The sequence below is a fragment of the Schistocerca americana genome, unplaced genomic scaffold (assembly GCF_021461395.2).
Source record: "Schistocerca americana isolate TAMUIC-IGC-003095 unplaced genomic scaffold, iqSchAmer2.1 HiC_scaffold_51, whole genome shotgun sequence".
NCBI lineage: Eukaryota > Metazoa > Arthropoda > Insecta > Orthoptera > Acrididae > Schistocerca > Schistocerca americana.
This window is the reverse complement of record NW_025726247.1, coordinates 391,756-414,023: the sequence shown is the minus strand read 5'-3', so window position 1 is coordinate 414,023 and position 22,268 is coordinate 391,756. Positions and strand designations below refer to the sequence as shown.

Below are 22,268 nucleotides of genomic sequence, written 5' to 3'. Positions count from 1 at the left end.
TATACAATATAACAGTGGTAAGTTATAACAAATGAGAGAGAGAGAGAGAGAGAGAGAGAGAGAGAGAGAGAGGGGCATTTAGACAATGTTTCATTACAGTGTGAAACTTATTAGAATTAAAATGAAGCCATAGTGAATTATTACATTCCAAAAATAATAATTATTGTGTTCTTTCACCCCAAAATAATACATTCATTAGGTAATATATACTTTTAATTTCAGAAATTTTTACAGCTCTGAACTTCACTGCTTCGATGAATTTATTACATGTGTCAATGAATAAGGGTTGATAACACTGCTTTAGTCATTCAATTGTTCGTCATGTGATATTCGCAATGTTCTTAATAACTTCTTATGTAAAGTTCTATCATCAAAAAGATAATCTACATAAGTTTTAAAAGTTGCGAATCTTTAAACAACAACTTGAAAATGGGTGTATCAGTATTTTGTATACATTCTAGCATTGCTAGATTTACTTTTAAATTTTAAAGTATATGAGCAGATTGAGCGACTTTCCATCCAGAAAATTTACTGTTGGCAAGACCCCACTACAAAGAAAAATGGTCTTTCCGGAGTCAAATGCTAAAAAATTCATAAATACCAGCATTGTAAGTGATACAAACAGGTATTAAGCAATGGGCATAAATATCGTTCTGCTTGATGAGAAAAAAAGTAGGTACATGAAAGAGTAAATTGGGTGCAAGGATTGAACATAAACTGTAAAGGTTAAAAAAAAAAAAAAGAGGGTCACTGCTCAAGAATTGAGAACTGCCCCCCCTCCCCCCCCTTTCTTTTACAGGCTTACTTTCACTTTTCAGATGAGACCATGTCCCCCATATGTGAAGAAAATAGCCAATATGTAAAGAGAATTACAGATAAAGAGTTTTCTAGAATGAGATTTTCACCCTGCAGCATAGTGTGCACTGATATGAAACTTCCTGGCAGATTAAAACTGTGTGCTGGACCAAGACTCAAACTTGGTGATCGTACCCCAGACCTGTGTTGCCGTTTTGGGAGGTAGATCTTGTATCTGGAAAGAGGAGATGACAGTTAGGGTACTATGGGCAAGCAGCTGCCATCAATTTTTGATGGTGCAGAACCCACAATAGTGGAACTGCTGCCTAGTCCAAAGGCACCTATTACCAGTCTTACCCCACAATAATGTATCAAATCCAGACGTAATGTTGAAGCTGATAAAAAGTCATATGAGAGATTCCTGTAATCTAGGTGTGACTGCACCAATGCTGCATACAGCCATATCAAAGTAGAGTGGACCACACCGCTGAGGCATAGAAGAGCATTCAGGTGCAACCTACATGTCTGCTTTAGTTGGCAAAGACGGGGAAGCCATGTCAACTAGGCATCAAAGTCCAGTCCTAAAAAACACAATGACAGAAATGCATAACGTAGGTCATGGCAGCCAAAAAATGGATGCTATGAGTGAAAGCCCAGGATTGTGCTTGGTGTATTGCTCCCTGCATTCTGCCTCCAGCAATAGCCGTCACGGATGAACGAAAACGATGGGGACACCATATGTCATGCAGCTGCCGCCACATCATTGATAGCCACAAAAAGGAGAGTGACACTCAAAACAGAACCTTGTGCAAGCCCCTTCTCCTGCAGGGGGAGATGCTACAGGAGGCACCAACCTGTACCCAAAAAGTGTGACATGGAAGAAAGTTCTGGATAAAAATCAGGAGTGGGCCATGGAGGCCCCACTCCTTTAAGGTGGCAAGGACGTTATGGCACCATGTGGTATCATAAGATATACACACAGATCAATGAAAACTGCAACAAGGAACTGATGCTGAGCAAAAGCTGTTCAGATAGCACACTTCAAGTGGACTAAATTATCTTCAGTAGAGCGCCCTTGGCGAAAAGCACCCTGGATCGAAGCCAAAAGATCCGGGGATTCAAGGACACAATACAGCCTTCGACTAACCATATGTTCAAGTAACTTGCAGGACACTGAGTAAACAAGCTGGACGACAGCTGTCCGTTTGAAGAGGCAATTTATGTGATTTCAAAATTGGAATAACAGCATTTTCTCGCTACTGGGAAGAGAATTCTGCATTGCACCAGGGATGGTTAAAGAAAGGCCAGGTACACTGATGGAAAAATTTGCAACACCAAAAAGTAATTAATGTAGAGTAATGAAATACCAGGAATATATTTGTTGAGACAACGTATGTAAAGTGAGTAATGTTGCAGGATCAATGTGAGTGTGAGATAAGCCACTGCAAGACATTGCTGAAGATGCCACTAAGTGAGACAGGTTCATAGAGAATTGCAATAGAAGGCAAAATCGTCAAAAAAAAGGGAGCCGGAGATGCCCCGTGGGAGACAGGCCATTATAGGGTTTATGGTGATAGCAAAGAGAATGACACTCAGAATGGAACCCTGAGACACACCATTTTCCTGGATAAAGGTGTCCGACAAGGCAGACCCTTCATGCACCTGGAAAATGTCTGAAGGAAACAGGGTAGGTGGCCACGGAAGCTCCACATGTGAAGAGTATGGAGGGTACTAGCTCTCTAGCATGTGTCATAGGCCTTTTCCAAATCGAAAAACACAGCGACAATCTGGGATTTCTGCAGAAAACCATTCATGACATTGGTGGGCAAAATAATGAGACGGTCCACTGCAGAATGCCCTGTTGAAAGCCACACTGTGCATTCATCAAAAATTGTGAGACTCGAGCCACCATATCATCCGGGCATGAATCATATGTCCCATCACCTTGCGAACACACTGGTAAGAGAGATGGAGTGGTAGCTAGTAGGAAGAGTGTGTGTGTGTGTGTGTGTGTGTGTTTGTGTGTGTGTGTGTGTGTGTGTGTGTCAGAGAGAGAGAGAGAGACCTAATTTCAGCAAGAGCTGGATTTCCATCAATAAACTGAGTTGAAGTCTGCTGTTGTGGTCTTCATCCAACTACTGCTTTGGTGCATCTCACCAGCCTATTCCTGCCTTTGTAAGCCTCTTCATCTCTGCATAGTATTTCAACCTAAATCCACTTAGAATGGTGAACCACCATTCAGAGAATAACTTTTTAACAACACAGTTTGACTTCTGTAAAGGCTTCTATACTGAGAATCCAACATAATGTCTCACAAATTCAATTCCAGTAGAATTAAATAGTGGAAATTATCCCCTCTGTCATCTTGCCAAAGCCTTTGACTGTTTAGATTAAAAAATTCTGTGAGGGGGAGCAAAAAAAGTATGGCATTAAAAGTCTTCCCCTTGCATGGATTGAGTTGTACTTTAACTACAGAAAATGGAAGGTCACATTAACAAATGATAAGACAGGAATAAGATTAAACTCAAAAAGGGAGAACATAAAATATGGTGTGGCACACAGTGTTTGCTGCCAAGTCCACAAAAATGATTTACTTGGGGCACTGGAGGGCTTTGGAAAAACTCTAATGTTTTGCAGTGTCACAAACTTATTGATGCAAGATCTAAACTCATCCATACCAGAAACATCCAGGAGAATAACAGAACAGGCTTGTACTGATCCACAGATACCAGCTTAATGCCTAAAAACTTGTATTGTGCAGTTCTAAAGAAATAAAAGTGACTTACAGATACGAATATCAAAAGTAGGGATAAATGGGTAACTAGGCTCCCGTGTTCTAAGTTCCTGGAAATGCAGATACCACTCACATGTGAGACCAGCATGTGAGTCAGTTAACCGAGAAGCTCAGTTCTGCCCATTTTGTGCTTAGAAATCTCTTACTGTATCAAACTGGACAAATGATTGCTAACACACTTTCACTCTGTTTACTCATATGGCTTAATCTTCTGAGGTACTTCAGCTAAGCGGAAAAAAATATTTATTCTACATCTTGAAAAAGCTTCTTCAGGGCCCCATGGATTCTCACACTTACATGGCTATAGAAGTTATATTCCCTAATGGTATTTGTGATTAATAACAAGAGTTAGTTTAAGATGAACTCAGCAATTCAGAACTGCAATACTAGAAGCAAAAATAATTTCCATATATAAAAACCTAAAATCAGGGTTGCCACAAGTTTCTCCAAGTGAAATTCCCTGACATTTCTCTGATTCCACAGACACGTTTTAGAATTTTTTCCCGACAAATTTTGTGGTCTCAAGGGGAGGTAAAGACATAAGTCGACAAAAGAATGTATTTGTGATTAATAACAAGAGTTAGTTTAAGATGAACTCAGCAATTCAGAACTGCAATACTAGAAGCAAAAATAATTTCCATATATAAAAACCTAAAATCAGGGTTGCCACAAGTTTCTCCAAGTGAAATTCCCTGATATTTCTCTGATTCCACAGACACGTTTTAGAATTTTTCCCCGACAAATTTTGAGGTCTCAAAGGGAGGTAAAGACATAAGTCGACAAAAGAATGTAAGGGCTTTGTATTTCTCCCCCATTTTGTTTTAGGGCGCAAAAACAACTAGGGTCATATGTGTCCATGCCAAAACTGTGAAACACAAAGATGAAATGAGTTAAAAATGATTACATGTCAACGTTTAATGACAGAAGATAGGACAGCTACAAACAGGGACGTGGAGAAAGCTCTATGAAGTACTTAATAGGGAAATGGAGGCCCAGAACTAAAAATTAAATGGCCTTCACTATATTGCTACAACTGATAAAAAGTAAAACAGAGTCGACAGCCCACGGATTGTTCACTAAAATGGCCAATAACTCAGATGGCAAACCCAAACGGGAATGTAAACGGTAAAAAAAAAAGGGCATCCCTTCAGGAAATGGCAGACAGTTAAAAGTTGGGTGCAATGTGCACAAAGTAGTAGGGGAGCACCACTTAACAAATGGTGATGGCTAAAAAAGCAGTGCCCAATATGCTACCTAGTTAAAATGACCTCCTTGCCGCAGGAGGACTGAGAGGAGGTTGTCCAAGCCACTGGGAGAGGCATAATAACCCAGAGTTTATTCCTATGAATGGAGGACCAGTGGCGATGCCAAAGTGACTCCACCTCCTGACAGAAAGCAACAAGAGATCATCAGAGGGAATGCAAGAATTATTGGGCTGAAGTACGAGGAATGCAGCTTTGGCAGCAGTGTCAGCATTCTCTTGGACCGATATGACCTGGAACCCACATAAACATCACAGTGGCTCCATAAAAAGTGAGCAAGTGGAAGCTTTCCTGGAACGGGTGCACTAAGGGATGGACATGTCATAGGCTTTCTCCAAATTGAAAAACACAGCCAGTCTGGGATTTCCACAGAAAACCATTCATGACATGGGTAAACAAAGTGGGTGATAGCCAGAAGGAAGTTGTTTGTCCTTACCGGGCTTAGGTGTGGGTATGACAGTGGCTTCACGACAGTGGCTGGGAAACATGCCCTCTGCCCAGATCCGGTTGTACGTATTAAGCAAAAAGTGTTTGCCTACAAGAGAAAGGTGCTGCAACTTTTGAAAGTTAACAGTGTCTGGTCCAGGGCGGAGGATTGAGATGAAGTGAGAGCATGATCTAGCTTCCTCATAGTAAAGGCAGCACAGTAACACTCACGATTCTGAGAAGAGAAAGGCATTGTTCGAGTCTTCTCTGCTCATTTCCAATAGAGGTAGGCAGGACGATAGTGGGAGGAGCTCAAAATTTCTGCAAAATGGCGACCCAAGGTGTTGGAGATAGCAATAGTGTACACGATGATAGTGTCTGCTACTGTCAGGTCGAAAATTGGGGAATGGATCTTCCTCCCAGAGAACCGTCGGAGGTTGGTGCACACGATGGAAGAGGGGGGTGAAACTGTTAAAAGAACTAGTGAATGAAGTTCAGCTGCCTTTTTGGTTATCCCGAAGAATGTGAATTGCATTGCAGCTGGCTTCAGTCCACCAAAGGACTGGGACACAGCATGGTAAAGAGGAAGTGTGAGGAATGGAATGTTCTGCGATGGTAAGGATAATATTTGTAAGAAATTCCACCTGGTCATGACAACTGCGGAAATCGTGTTCGTTGAAGGTCACCAGGGAGGAGTAAAGTCTCCAGTCAGCCTTAGTGAGCTGCCATTTCGATGTGCACGGAGGTGGGGTAGGAGTTAGCAAATGGATAGCACACAGGAAATGGTCGCTCGAGTAAGTGTCAGAAAGAACGGACCGTTCAAGATGATGTGCAGGACGGGCAGTGAAGAAGGAAAGGTCCAAATGGGAATAGGTGTGTGACGAGTCTGAAAGCAACATGGGTGCTTCTGTGCTAAAGAAGAAAAAGTTAAGTTGATTAAGAATGGCAGCGAAGAGGGCACCTCTCGGATAGGTTCTGGAAGAGCCCCAAATGGGATGGTGTGCATTAAAGTCCCCAAGCAGCAGAAATCGGCGAGGAAGCTGTCCAATAAGCTGGAGGAAGTCGAACCTGGTGACATCGAATGACGGAGGGATGTAAATGGTAGAAAGGGAAAAGCTCAAGTGAGGAAGGAAAAGACAAACTGCAACAGCTTGATGACAGGTAGTCAGGGAGATGGATGGGTTGACTATGAATGTCATCCCATAAGAGCAGCATGACTCCCCCATGAGACAGAATGCCAACCTCGAGCAGAAGGTCAAAACAGACCAGGAAGAAATGTGAAAGCTCAAAGCAGTTGTGAGGATGAATTTTGTTTCCTGAAGACAGAGTACAAATAGAAGCTGCGATTCTAAAAGCAGTCATAAATCCTCTTTGTTGGATCAAAGGCTGCAAAAGTTCCATTGGAGGACAGTCACGATGAGGACAATAGGAAGGGGTGTCACCTCGGCAGCTGCCGAGTGCCAGTCTGCGAAAACTCGCTGCTACAGGGCACAGAGGCAAGAGGATCCTGCTCCATGAGGTCCTACAGAAGTGTCGGCTTTCTTCTGCTGTCGACATGAGGAATCCAGGGCATGTTGTCTGTAGTTCAACAATGCCTAGATGATCAATACTGCAGTTCGATTACATCTGCATTATTACACTGTGCCAAGAAGCCCTCTCAACAAGGGTAGTGTCCAGGCATCGTGGAGTGAACCATGGCAATGTTGTTCGAACATGGAGGAGAAACAGAGAGACAGGAACTGTCGGTGACATACCTTGCTCAGGCCACCTGAGGGCTACTACTGCAGTGGGTGACGCTACCAACGGATTATGGCTCTGAGGAATCCTGACGGCAATGCCGCTGTGTCGATTAATGCTTTTCGTGCAGCCACCTTACATCACATTATGACTCAAACTGTGTGCAATGGGCTGCATTATGTGCAGTTTCACTCCACACATCCATGGCGAGGTCCATCTTTGCAACTGCAACACCGTGCAGCACGGTACAGATGAACCCAATAACAAGCTGAATTGGACTGCTCAGGATTGGCATCACGTTCTCTGCACCAATGAGTGTCACATATGCCTTCCGACGATTGTCAGAGATGTGTTTGGAGGCAACCCGGTCACGTTGAACTCTTAGACACACTGTCAAATGAGTGAAGCAAGGTGGAGGTTCCCTGCTGTTTTGGGTGGGATTATGGGGGGCTGATGCACACTGTTGGTGGTCATGGTAGGCACCATGACAGCTGTGCTATAAGTGAATACCATCCTTATATTAGAACAAATAAGCCCTCGGTCACAAATATTAAGTCAAAATTGACCAGGTTTCAATGCTACTATGAGCGTCGTTTTCAGAATTACACTAACTGTTCTAGAACATATTATGTATATAATACATTAATAAAATTAAAGTTTGTACTGACTGGAAAAGATGAAGTACAAACTTTAATTTTATGAATGTATTATATACCTAATATGTTTTAGAACAGTCAGGCTAATTCTGAAGACGACGCTCATAGTAGCATCGAAACCGGGTCAATTTTGACTTAATATTTGTGACCGAGGGCTTATTTGTTCTAATATAATTCTGACACGGGCACTGAACCTTAGCAGCTATGTTCAAAGTTTTATGAATGCCATCCTCCGACCAATAGTGCAGTCATATTGGCAACATATTGGCGAGGCATTCGTCTTTGTGGATGACATTTCGCATCCCCATTGTGCACATCTTGTGAATGACTTCCTTCAAGATAATTACATCACTCGACTAGAGTGGCCAGCATGTTCTCCAGACATGAACCCTATCGACCATGCCTGGGATAGATTGAAAAGGGCTGCTTATGGGCATGTGACTTGCCAACCACTCTGAGGGATCTACGCCGAATCGCCGTTGAGGAGTGGGACAATCAGGACTGACAGTGCCTTGATGAACTTGTGGATAGTATGGCACGACGAACACAGGCATGCATCAATCCAAGAGGACGTGCTACTGGGTATCAGAGGTACCCGTGTGTACAGCAGTCTGGACCAACACCTCTGAGAGTCTCGCTGTATGGTGGTACAACATGCACTGTGTGGTTTTCATGATCAATAGAAAGGGCGGAAACGATGTTGATCTCTATTGCAAATTTCTGCACAGGTTCAGGAACCGAGGGGATGCAAAACGTTTTTTGATGTGTGTATGTATGTATGTATGGGATGGGCATCAGTTGTTTGGTAAGTGGTGCTTAGGTGTGTGTGTGTGTGTGTGTGTGTGTGAGAGAGAGAGAGAGAGAGAGAGAGAGAGAGAGAGAGAGTGGAGGGGGGGAAACTGTGGTTGGTAAGACCTTTTTCCTTTTTGTAATGTAGTGGATTTGTTTACAGTTCATTGAGGTAATTTATGTTTGATTAATTTGGTATTATTTTTTGGGGGTATTTATTTGCTTATATCGGTGGGTTTTATGGAGTGTGGTCTGGTGTTGTTGATTTGTGGCAGTTGGTAGTATTGTGCACCTTGGTTGAGCTATATAGGTCAAGTGAAATTTGCAGTACCAGGTTTTTGTGTCTGGTTTCATGGTATCTCTGGCTATGTTTGAGCCATATAGACCAAGTGAAAGTTTCAGTGTATGTGTGGGTTTCTAGTATCACTGTCTTCATTGGAGCTGTTTAGTTCAGGCAAAATGTATGATACCAATAGCTGTTATTCGCAGTTTTGGGGTGGGATGATTGTTGAGGGTTTGTTGAGGATTTTGTGTGCATAATTTTTGGTTTGATATTTATTTTGGAATGGTGTCATCATCCTTATTGTTGTGTGTGGTGATTGACACTGCCCAAAACCCCTACTTCGAGCGGTTCCTCCATTAGTTTCACTTTATTTCTGGTGTTAAATATTCCACTTGTTAGGGCCTGTTTATGTTTGTTCATGGGCGTAGTGATAGATGTCGTGGTCTCCATATTGAAAACGCTTGAAATAGGAGTGTCACCATCTTGAAGATGCCACGGGTTAAAGCAAATAAGAGAACAAGAACTTTTGGTAATCCCCTGCTGCCTATGTCTGTAAAATATGCTAACAACAAATTATGTCTAGTGCTACTCTGCTCGAATTGATAATTATGAAATTACTTGTAGATTTGTTATGTCAGGGGTAAAACAGCGATTTTGAAAATATCCACTGCTCGTCCTATACTATTTAGCTGCTATTTTTATATAATACTTCAAACAAAACATTCATGTAATGGGACGCAGACTACTGTCAGCTCTCTATATATGGGTAAAGTCAGGATCTATATAATAGTATTAGTATGCAGAATTTACGTTCTGGAGCCCAGGTATTCTTATAAATTATGGACACCTTGTCTCATGGGGTATTTTTTTACTTCATTTTTAAGGATTTGGGGATTTTTGTTTGCCTGTCTGTGTCTTGTCATACTGTTACACTTTTCTAGCAGAATATAAAGCTGTAATCTGAACCGTACGGAGAGGTGCACAGTCTACATGGAAATATGCCATTGGTACTTGAGGGAACATAGATATATTAATGCTTAAATTCACATCATTGATTTTCCACAATAGTATTTGTTTTATAGTCAGTTACAAACCAGCTTTTGGCATTCTGTGTCATCCTCAGACAATTTCTGATGATGTCCAAAAAAGCCAAAATCTGATTCATAACGAACTGTAAAATAAATGACTTTGATCATGCTGAGCACCACAGCTGAGACCAATATTAATGATTATATGTGTTATTACATATTTATCATGTTGCAGTTGGTTTCACTGATTGAACATCTTCAAATTGCCCATTTGTGTCATGACTTTACACATGTAGGCCACCTGAATATGTTTAGTGAACAAATCTGGTCATAACACAATAAATGTGTAATAATACAGCTTAGATGGTTATTAATATGAAATAAATATTATTATGGCACATCAATCATGTGTATTTCCAGGGTTGCCACATGTTCTGGAAATCAGGGAATTTCAAATGTATCAGGGAATTTTGAAAAGAGCACTGGAAAAATCTTGTTTTTGTCTCAGTAGATGAAATGGTTTGTTTACTGAGATGTCATGTGTCATCACTGGCTGGGTGCAGCTGAGTACGTGCCTAACTTCCGTTCTCCCTTATTCTTACTGCTTCTCCCCTTTATACCACTCCCCTCGAATTGCAATCAGTACCACCACCACTTCTTGCCACTAGCCTAGCAGCTATCAACAAGAGACAGGGAGGCAGGAGGAGTGGTTATTTGAATCTGATTCTCAGAGATTGTTGACGCAGCAGCCAGAGGTGGTGATCACGTATACATGAGTTGTGTCTGGGTGACTGTCTGAATATCTGTCTGCTCTTGTTTTCTGACAAAGGGTATGGCGGAAGTTTAGTTGTGAGAATGTTATTGTCTTTTTTACATGCCTGGATGTGGCTCAGCAATCATCTTTACCGTGAGTTGCTACTATCCTCATTAGCGTTGATTCTCAGAGTATTTGTGCAACTCACCAGCTACACAACCGGCAGGCCGGAAAGGACTGAAGGAAGACTCCCTTGAAGACTTGCTACATCCCTCCAGCCAATCAACACATGAGTCTCCCTCTGCCAACTGGAAAGGCTCGAAAAAGTCCAACAAAGGCAAATGGTCTTCTGTTTCGCTGACCCAAAGATCCTCTTTGACGGTGTCGCCATGTGATACCTTCTCCTGGCCGGCCACCATTTCGCCAGTGTGCCCCACCAACCTTTCTTGTGCCCTGGATTCCTCATGTCGACAGCAGAAGAAAGCCGACACTTCTGTAGGACCTCATGGAGCAGGATCCTCTTGCCTCTGTGCCCTGTAGCAGTGAGTTTTCGCAGACTGGCACTCGGCAGCTGCCGAGGTGACACCCCTTCCTATTGTCCTCATCGTGACTGTCCTCCATTGGAACTTTTGCAGCCTTTGATCCAACAAAGAGGATTTATGACTGCTTTTAGAATTGCAGCTTCTACTTGTACTCTGCCTTCAGGAAACAAAATTCATCCTCACGACTGCTTTGAGCTTTCACATTTCTTCCTGGTCTGTTTTGACCTTCCGCTCGAGGTTGGCATTCTGTCTCATGGGGGAGTCATGCTGCTCTTATGGGATGACATTCATAGTCAACCCATCCATCTCCCTGACTACCTGTCATCAAGCTGTTGCAGTTTGTCTATTCCTTCCTCGCTTGAGCTTTTCCCTTTCTACCATTTACATCCCTCCGTCATTCGATGTCACCAGGTTCGACTTCCTCCAGCTTATTGGACAGCTTCCTTGCTGATTTCTGCTGCTTGGGGACTTTAATGCACACCATCCCATTTGGGGCTCTTCCAGAACCTATCTGAGAGGTGCCCTCTTCGCTGCCATTCTTAATCAACTTAACCTTTTCTTCTTTAGCACAGAAGCACCCATGTTGCTTTCAGACTCGTCACACACCTATTCCCATTTGGACCTTTCCTTCTTCACTGCCTGTCCTGCACATCATCTTGAACGGTCCGTTCTTTCTGACACCTACTCGAGCGACAATTTCCTGTGTGCTATCCATTTGCTAACTCCTACCCCACCTCCGTGCACATCGAAATGGCAGCTGACTAAGGCTGACTGGAGACTTTACTCCTCCCTGGCGACCTTCAACGAACACGATTTCCGCAGTTGTCATGACCAGGTGGAATTTCTTACAAACATTATCCTTACCGTCGCAGAACATTCCATTCCTCACACTTCCTCTTTACCATGCTGTGTCCCAGTCCTTTGGTGGACTGAAGCCTGCTGTGATGTAATTCGCATTCTTCGGGATAACCAAACAGGCAGCTGAACTTCATTCACTAGTTCTTTTAACAGTTTCACCCCCCTCTTCCATCGTGTGCACCAACCTCCGACGGTTCTCTGGGAGCAAGATCCATTCCCCAATTTTCACCCTGACAGTAGCAGACAATATCATCGTGTACCCTATTGCTATCTCCAACACCTTGGGTCGCCATTTTGCAGAAATTTTGAGCTCCTCCCACTATCATCCTGCCTACCTCTATTGGAGATGAGCAGAGAAGACTCGGGCAATAACATCTCTTCTCAGAATCCTGAGTGTTACTGTGCTGCCTTTACTATGAGGATGCTAGACCACGCTCTCACTTCATCTCAATCCTCCGCCCTGGACCAGACACTGTTAACTTTCAAGTGTTGCAGCACCTTTCTCTTGTGGGCAAGCACTTTTTGCTTAATACGTACAACCGGACCTGGGCAGAGGGCATGTTTTCCAGCCACTGTTGTGAAGGCACTGTCATACCCACACCTAAGCCCGGTAAGGACAAACAACTTCCTTCTGGCTATCACCCACTTTGTTTACCCATGTCATGAATGGTTTTCTGTGGAAATCCCAGACTGGCTTTGTTTTTCAATTTGGAGAAAGCCCACGACATTTGTTGGAGGACTGGTATCGTTTGTACTCTCTACACATGTGGCCAACTGCGCCATCTCCTTGAGGAATTTTTAAGAGACGAGTTTTCGATGTATGTATGGGGTCTGCCTCCTCGGACACCTTTATCCAGGAAAATGGTGTACCTCAGGGTTCTGTCCTGAGTGTCGTCGTCTTTGCTGTCGCCATTAACCCTACAATGGCGCCTGTCTCCTGCCGGGCATCTCCGGCTCTCTTTTTGTTGATAATTTTGCTATCTACTGCTGCTCTTCATGAACCTGTCTCATTGAGTGGTGTCTTCAGCAATGTCTTGATCGTCTTTACTTATGGAGCATGGACAGTGGCTTAAGTTTTTCTACTGACAAAAACATTTGTATGAATTTCTGGCAGCACAGCTGGTTTCTCCCACCATTTTTACATCTTGGGCCTGTTGCTCTTCCATTCATTGAAACTACAAAATTCCTGAGGCTCCTGCTTTATACAAAACTATCTTGGTCCTCCCACTTCATGCTCCCTGCAGCTTTTTCGATGGGTGTGAACCCTTCACCATCTTGGCTTCGTGCGGCACCCCATCTTCACCTTGACCTTCATTCACTTTCTAAAGACACTGCACCAGGCTCGGTCTATTGCCTTCAGTTTCATGACCTATGCATGGAATTTTGCAGTAGTATCTTTGTGTACACTGATGGCTCTTGGACTGACCATGGTGTCGGGTGTGCCTTCAACGTCAACCAACATTTTTTGGTACTGACGTCCGGCACATTGCTCAGTATTTACAGCAGAGCTCTTCACCCTGTATCAGATCATGGAGTACATCTGCTGACATACTCTTTTCACTGTGTCACTGCTCAGACTCTCTTGGCACCCTTCAAAGCCTCTGTGCAGTGTAGACTGTCCATCCCTTAGTGCACCCGTTCCAGGAAAGCTTCCACTTGCTCACTTTTTATGGAGCCACTGTGATGTTTATGTGGGTTCCAGGTCATATCGGTCCAAGAGGTTGCTGACACTGCTGCCAAAGCTGCATTCCTCGTACTTCAGCCCAATAATTCTTGCATTCCATCTGATGATCTCTTGTTACTTTCTGTCAGGAGGTGGTGTCACTTTGGCATCACCACTGGTCCTCCATTCATAGGAATAAGCTCTGGGTTATTAAGCCTCTCCCAGTGGCTTGGACAACCTCCTCTCAGTCCTCCTGTGGCGAGGAGGTCATTTTAACTAGGTTGCATATTGGGCACTGCCTTTTTAGCCATCACCATTTGTTAAGTGGTGCTCCCCTACTACTTTGTGCACATTGCACCCAACTTTTAACTGTCTGCCGTTTCCTGAGGGGATGCCCTTTTTTTTTTTTACCGTTTACATTCCCTTTTGGATTTGCCATCTGAGTTATTGGCCATTTTAGTGAACAATGCGTGGGCTGTCGACTCTGTTTTACTTTTTATCAGTTGTAGCAATATAGTAAAGGCCATTTAATTTTTAGTTCTGGGCCTCCATTTCCCTATTGCGTACTTCATAGACCTTTCTCCACGTCCTTGTTTCTAGCTGTCCTATCTTCTGTCATTAAACGTTGACATGTAATCATTTTTAACTCCTCTCTTCATCTTTGTGTTTCACAGTTTTGGCATGGACACATATGACCCTAGTTGTTTTTGCACCCTAAAACAAAATGGGGGAGAAATACAAAGCCCTTACATTCTTTTGTCGACTTATGTCTTTACCTCCCCTTGAGACCTCAAAATTTGTCGGGTAAAAATTCTAAAACGTGTCTGTGGAATCAGAGAAATATCAGGGAATTTCACTTGGAGAAACTTGTGGCAAACCTGATTTTAGGTTTTTGTATATGGAAATTATTTTTGCGTCTAGTATTGCAGTTCTGAATTGCTGAGTTCATCTTAAACTAAATCTTGTTATTAATCACATATACCATTAGCGAATATAACTTCTATAGGCATGTAAGTGTGAGAATCCATGGGTCCCTGAAGAAGCTTTTTCAAGATGTAGAATAAATAATTTTTTCCGCTTAGCTGAAGTACCTCAGAAGATTAAGCCATATGAGTAAACTGAGTGAAAGTGTGTTAGCAATCCTTTGTCCAGTTTGATACAGTAAGAGATTTCTAAGCACAAAATGGGCGGAACTGAGCTTCTCGGTTAACTGACCCACATGCTGGTCTCACACGTGATTGGTATCTGCATTCCCAGTAACTTAGAACACGGGAGCCTAATTGCCCAATTATCCCTACTTTTGATATTCGTATCTGTAAGTCGCTTTTATTTCTTTAGAACTGCACAATACAAGTTTTTAGGCATTAAGCTGGTACCTGTGGATCTATACAAGCCTGTTCTGTTATTCTCCTGGATGTTTCTGGTATGGATGAGTTTAGATCTTGCATCAATAAGTTTGTGACACTGCAAACATTAGAGTTTTTCCAAAGCCCTCCAGTGCCCCAAGTAAATCATTTTTGTGGACTTGGCAGCAAACACTGTGTGCCACACCATATTTTATGTTCTCCCTTTTTGAGTTTAATCTTATTCCTGTCTTATCATTTGTTAATGTGACCTTCCATTTTCTGTAGTTAAAGTACAACTCAATCCATGCAAGGGGAAGACTTTTAATGCCATACTATTTTAGCTTCCCCTCTCAGAATTTTTTAATCTAAACAGTCAAAGGCTTTGGCAAGATGACAGAGGGGATAATTTCTACTATTTAATTCTACTGGAATTGAATTTGTGAGATATTATGTTGGATTCTCAGTATAGAAGCCTTTACAGAAGTCAAACTGTGTTGTTAAAAAGTTATTCTCTGAATGGTGGTTCACCATTCTAAGTGGATTTAGGTTGAAATACTATACAGAGATGAAGAGGCTTACAAAGGCAGGAATAGGCTGTTGAGTTGCACCAAAGCAGTAGTTGGATGAAAACCACAACAGCAGCTTCAACTCAGTTTATTGATGGAAATCTAGCTCTTGCCGAAATTAGCTCTCTCTCTCTCTCTCTCTCTCTCTCTCTCTCTCTCTCTCTGACACACACACACACACACACACACACACACACACACACACACACACACACACTCTTCCTTCTAGCTACCACTCCATCTCTCTTACCAGTGTGTTCTCAAGGTGATGGGACATATGATTCATGCCCGGATGATATGGTGGCTCGAGTCTCACAACTTTTTATGAATGCACAGTGTGGCTTTCAACACGGCATTCTGCAGTGGACCATCTCATTATTTTGCCCACCCATGTCATGAATGGTTTTCTGCAGAAATCCCAGATTGTCGCTGTGTTTTTCGATTTGGAGAAGGCCTATGACACTTGCTAGAGAGCTAGTAACGTCCATACTCTTCACATGTGGGGCTTCCGTGGCCACCTACCCTGTTTCCTTCAGACATTTTTAAAAGACCGAGTTTTCGAGGTGCATGAAGGGTCTGCCTTGTCGGACACCTTTATCCAGGAAAATGGTGTGTCTCAGGGTTCCATTCTGAGTGTCATTCTCTTTGCTATCACCATAAACCCTATAATGGCCTGTCTCCCACTGGGCATCTCCGGCTCTCTTTTTTTTTTGACGATTTTGCCTTCTATTGCAATTCTCTATGAACCTGTCTCACTTAGTGGCATCTTCAGCAATGTCTTGATTGTCTTTACTCGTGGAGCATCGACAATGGCTTTCGCTTTTCCACTGACAAAACTGTCTGTATGAATCCCACGAACGCTGACTGCAAATTTGTATGTCCGTCTGGTTATTTGACCTGTTGTGCTGCCATTCACAAACAGCATTCCAGGAGGTGTTTTCCTACAGGATAACACTTGCTCACATACTGCTGTTGTAAGCCAACATGCTATAGTGTGTCAACATATTGCCTTGGCTTGCTCGATAACCAGCTCTACCTCCCATCGAGCACGTATTGGACATCATCTGATGACAGCTTCAACCCATCCACAAACATCATTAACTGTCCTTATATTGGCCAACCAAGTGCAACAGGCATGGAACTCCATCCCACAAACTGACACATGACACGGGTACAATAGTGTACCAGCATTTGCATTTACATTTGCAGTGGCTTGTCTCACACTCCCATTGATCCTGCAACGTTAATCACTTTACATACGTTGTCTCAACAAATATATTCCTGGTACTTCATTACTCTACATTAATTATTTTTTGGTGTTGCAAATTTTTCCATCAGTGTACCTGGCCTTTCTTTAACCATCCCTGGGGCAATGCAGAATTCTCTTCCCAGTAGCGAGAAAATGCCGTTATTCCAATTTTGAAATCACATAAATTGCCTCTTCAAACGGACAGCTGTCGTCCAGATTGTTTACTCAGTGTCCTGCAAGTTACTTGAACATATGGTTAGTTGAAGGCTGTATTGTGTCCTTGAATCCCCGGATCTTTTGGCTTCGATCCAGGGTGCTTTTCGCCAAGGGCGCTCTACCGAAGATAATTTAGTCCACTTGAAGTGTGCTATCTGAACAGCTTTTGCTCAGCATCAGTTCCTTGTTGCAGTTTTCATTGATCTGCGTGTATATATTATGATACCACATGGTGCCATAACGTCCTTGCCACCTTAAAGGAGTGGGGCCTCCATGGCCCACTCCTGATTTTTATCCAGAACTTTCTTCCATGTCACACTTTTTGGGTACAGGTTGGTGCCTCCTGTAGCATCCCCCCCCCCTGCAGGAGAAGGGGCTTGCACAAGGTTCTGTTTTGAGTGTCACTCTCCTTTTTGTGGCTATCAATGATCTGGCGGCAGCTGCATGACATATTTTGTCCCCATCATTTTTGTTCGTCCGCGACGGCTATTGCTGGAGGCAGAATGCAGGGAGCAATACACCAAGCACAATCCTGGGCTTTCACTCATAGCATCCATTTTTTGGCTGCCATGACCTACGTTATGCATTTCTGTCATCGTGTTTTTTAGGTCCGGTCTTTGATGCCTAGTTGACATGGCTTCCCCGTCTTTGCCAACTAAAGCAGACATGTAGGTTGCACCTGAATGCTCTTCTATGCCTCAGTGGTGTGGTCCACTCTACTTTGATATGGCTGTATGCAGCATTGGTGCAGTCACACCTAGATTACAGGAATCTCTCATATGACTTTTTATCAGTTTCGACATTACGCCTGGATTCGATACACTATTGTGGGGTAAGACTGGTAACAGGTGCCTTTGGACTAGGCAGCAGTTCCACTATTGTGGGTTCTGCACCATCAAAAATTGATGGCAGCTGCTCACCCATAGTACCCTAACTGTCATCTCCTCTTTCCAGATATGAGATCTACCTCCCAAAACGGCAACACAGGTCTGGGGCTACGATCACCAAGTTTGAGTCTTGGTGAAGCACACAGTTTTAATCTGCCAGGAAGTTTCATATCAGTGCACACTATGCTGCAGAGTGAAAATCTCATTCTAGAAAACTCTTTATCTGTAATTCTCTTTACATATTGGCTATTTTCTTCACATATGGGGGACATGGTCTCATTTGAAATGTGAAAGCAAGCCTGTAAAAAAAAGGGCGGGGGGCAGTTCTCAATTCTTGAGCAGTGCCCCTCATGGTTTTTTTTTGTGCAATTTGGGTTAGTTTATGTTCAATCCTTGCACCCAATTTACTCTTTTTTCTCGTCAAGCAGAATGATATTTATGCCCGGTGCTTAATACCTGTTTGTATCACTTACAATGCTGGTATTTATGAATTTTTTAGCATTTGACTCCGGAAAGACCATTTTTCTTTGTAGTGAGGTCTTGCCAACAGCAAATTTTCTGGATGGAAAGTCGCTCAATCTGCTCATATACTTTAAAATTTAAAAGTAAATCTAGCAATGCTAGAATGTATACAAAATACTGATATACCCATTTTCAAGTTGTTGTTTAAAGATTCGCGACTTTTAAAACTTACGTAGATTATCTTTTTGATGATAGAACTTTACATAAGAAGTTATTAAGAACATTGCGAATATCACATGACGAACAATTGAATGACTAAAGCAGTGTTATCAACCCTCATTCATTGACACATGTAATAAATTCATCGAAGCAGTGAAGTTCAGAGCTGTAAAAATTTCTGAAATTAAAAGTATACATTGCCTAATGAATGTATTATTTTGGGGTGAAAGAACACAATAATTATTAGTTTTGGAATGTAATAATTCACTATGGCTTCATTTTAATTCTAATAAGTTTCACACTGTAATGAAACATTGTCTAAATGCCTCTCTTTCTCTCTCTCTCTCTCTCATTTGTTATAACTTACCGCTGTTATATTGTATTTGTATTGCAGTCATTACATTAAAATTGGCTATATTGATTCTGCAATTTATACTATTATGTTATTGCTAAGAATTGATTTAAAGAATAAACGTATATATTTATTTGTAAGATTTTGTAAATTTATACCACTGGAACTCTTTCAAAATATTTGATTGCGTAATACTGCCAATAAATACAGTGACTTTCTTTCTTCTGTTTATAATTGTAATAGATGTTGGACACTTTGACTCCAAGTATGTTGTACAGAAACGCAGTGATTTTTTGCAAAAGGCAAAACTATGTGTTCGAAGAATTGTGGAGAGGAGGGTACCTGATGTATTTTAAGTAGGTTATAAAGAGTAACTATAACAACAAAAACAATAAATTCTTTGTGATTGGCAAGCTTCAGACAGAAGCGTTGAAGGGGAAGGAAGAAGGGTAAAGGAAAAGGCCTGGAGAGTACCAGGAAAAGGTGTAGATTTTGGAAAAGTCACCCAGAACTTCGGATTAGGCAAAAAATAGAAACGACACATGTCATATACCAGCTATTATGTAAACACTGTTCAGCTTTCTACATCTGCATGACTACCACCAAATTATCAGTTAGGATAAGTGGGCATAGGCATAGTGTATATACTGGAAACTCACAATATCCTGTTGCAGAGCATGCTCTACAACATGGCATACGTGACCTCGGCACTTGTTTCACCACACATGCCACCTGGATTCTTCCGCCAGACACCAGTTTCTCAGAACTCCGCAGGTGGGAGCTAGCACTACAACGTGTCCTTGGTTCTCACCACCCACCTCGCCTTAATTTACGTTAATTTCTCCTGTCTCAGCTTTTCTTCACTGTAATTACTCTTTGCTTCACTCCGTTTTAGCTTTCTACATCTTTCATTGTCTTTCCCGTCTATTTTCACTGCCCCCTCCCACAACTGTTGCATACAATACACTTACCTTCTCACTCTTATTAACCATATACAGTTTTAGTAGTAATCTCTGTCTTGCATATTACCCTGTCTTCCACCTTTAAGCTCTCAGGTTTCCGAATCTTGCCCGATGCAGTCCCCAACAATTAGTCTTTCCTTCTCATCCTGTACGGTAAGTCACCCATGACCCATGGTTCTGGGTGACTTTCCCAAAATCTACCCCTTTTCTTAGACCTCTCCAGTCCTTTTCCTTCACCCTTCTTGCTTCCCCTGCAACCCTTCAGCCTGAAGAAGGAGTCACTGGCTCCAAACGCTTGCCTATCACAACAGTCTTTTATGTGCGTGTTCTGCCACTGCTTGGTGAGTAGATTTTTTATCTATCCAATTAAATAATTTTATAAAGAGTGTCTGTGTGTGATGTTTTCATTGGTATACAACTTGTTATAAACAAAACTTATTTTTACCATTTAATATGTTTCCAGATATTTACCAGTGGTAAAGATGAAATTGGGTTGATTGTACTTGGTTCTGACAAGACACAGAATCCACTTGATTACCCAAATGTTAGTGTGGAATTTCCTCTTGCACTACCTACATGGCAGATGATATCCTTTGTGGAGAAATCTTTTCATGAAAGTGAAATAAAAAGAGATTGGATAGATGGTGTTGTTGTTGGCATGCAAGTCTTGAAAGATGAGCTAGAGTAATTATTTAAAGCTGTCTGTTTCATGACATTCCTGGAACATGTTCCAGAATGTGTGTTACACAAATCACAGTGACATAGTTGTGACTTTATAAACTTGAATCAATATGTTTTTGTAATGAAAAGAAACAGAAGGCACAATACCTGCAGAAATAGGAAATTTTTTTGTGTGATTTTACTGCATGAATGTTTTTTACAGTTTTTCAGCTCAATAATTAAGGAGGTATTGATACAAGGCTTTGCCAAAAACCCATCTGTCACCTACAATTCCAGCCCTGTCACTGGCATTCCCTACCCCACAATATGACTGGGCCACTATGAAAGCAGCCACATCATTGTCAAATTCACTGAAACTACTGCATAGCAATTTGCTTGAGTATGGCTGCAGTTGTGGTCTTCTGTTTGGTTTAAGCACTGCGTCAATACCTTCTCTTTATAGCACTCAGAGGTCGCGATCTGCGACTGTTTTTACAAGTGGCAAGAGAACTTTTCCTCTAGTTGCTTGTTTTTCACTGAAAGTTGCAAATATTTTAGAATGTAGTGCCCTATGTATATCTGTTAGAATAGCCACAAGGTCTGAAAGTTATTTTCAAATGATTGAGCTCTTCTACAGAGTATTGAAATTCACAGATTCTTCCAACCTGGTCCAACAATGTCTTACATACTCCTCTTCCTCCATGGATTGTTCCCAGTATTTGGAGATGAAACATTAGGCAGCAAAACGTGCCTTATAACCAAAATCTAATGAACATATAATTAAATTAACTAAAGATGTAATGTTGCACTCTCAGGTAAGACTGATCTTGAATACAAAGCCAAAGTGGAAATTAAATGTAAGCTGCAACATTCACCTCACTTTTTGTTATTGAAATTATTCACAGTGCCATAGGGAGAACTGAGTTTATGTGTTTTATAGAGTCAGATACACGCTGTGGCACAGGGTGCTGTCCATTATTCTCCTGACTATGATGTCCAGCTATGGTAGTCTTCCTTCTTCTTTGGTCTCCATAGTGAATTTGATTTTGTGGCGTGTGGAGTTCAGATGTACAAAGAAGTCAAGAAGTTTGTCTCTTCCATGAGGCCAGATGACAAGTGTGTTATCCACATAACAGAAGAAGAAGAAGAAGAAAAGAAGAAGATGGATTTCCATTTGGTTGACATCAGGGCCTCTTCCTCGAAGTGCACCGTAAACATATTCACAATCTCTGGTCAGAGTGGGCTGCCTATTGCGACTCCATCTGTTTGCGGGAGGTGGGTGTGCCATGAGTCAGTGAAGTGGGAAAGTTGACCAAGTAATATGCGTGACGTGTCATACCTCGACCGATATTGAGAACAGAATAAAAAATTCAGAGGCATTACTTTTCAGCACTCCCATGCATATTCTGCATGCAAGAAAAGCTTATGGAGCAGGTTTCTCATTCAGAAATTCTATTTCAGTGTTGGTTGTTTACACGAAGACCGTGTTAAGCATAATGGAAGAAGGAGAAATGTTTATCAGCATTCCAGATTTGGCAGTGGCAGGCTCATGGTCTGCTGAGACTCTGGTTTATTGTTTCACTATATTGCTGCTTGCATTGCTCAGAATCTCATTTTGTGCAAATATAGAATTGGTAGGTTCAGGAGGGCCATGCTAAATGCCTTGCAGGGCCTCAGTAGTGCCACCCAACTAGCACCTGAGAGGGCAGACAAGTGTTCGCTCATGCGTACGTGATCCTGCAGTGAAGTTGTGTACATTTAG

At 42.1% G+C, this 22,268-nt stretch overlaps 1 protein-coding gene across 1 annotated transcript in view; it reads left to right on the top strand.

The window, feature by feature from the left end:
• The first annotated feature begins 560 nt into the window (after nucleotides 1-560).
• LOC124585874 (molybdenum cofactor biosynthesis protein 1-like) overlaps nucleotides 561-22,268 on the top strand; it is an 81,842-nt gene continuing 60,134 nt past the window's right edge. The window contains exons 1-2 of the mRNA XM_047131398.1: nucleotides 561-608; nucleotides 20,310-20,530. Coding sequence (XP_046987354.1) covers nucleotides 561-608; nucleotides 20,310-20,530 — 269 coding nt within the window. The remainder of the gene's footprint in view (nucleotides 609-20,309; nucleotides 20,531-22,268) is intronic.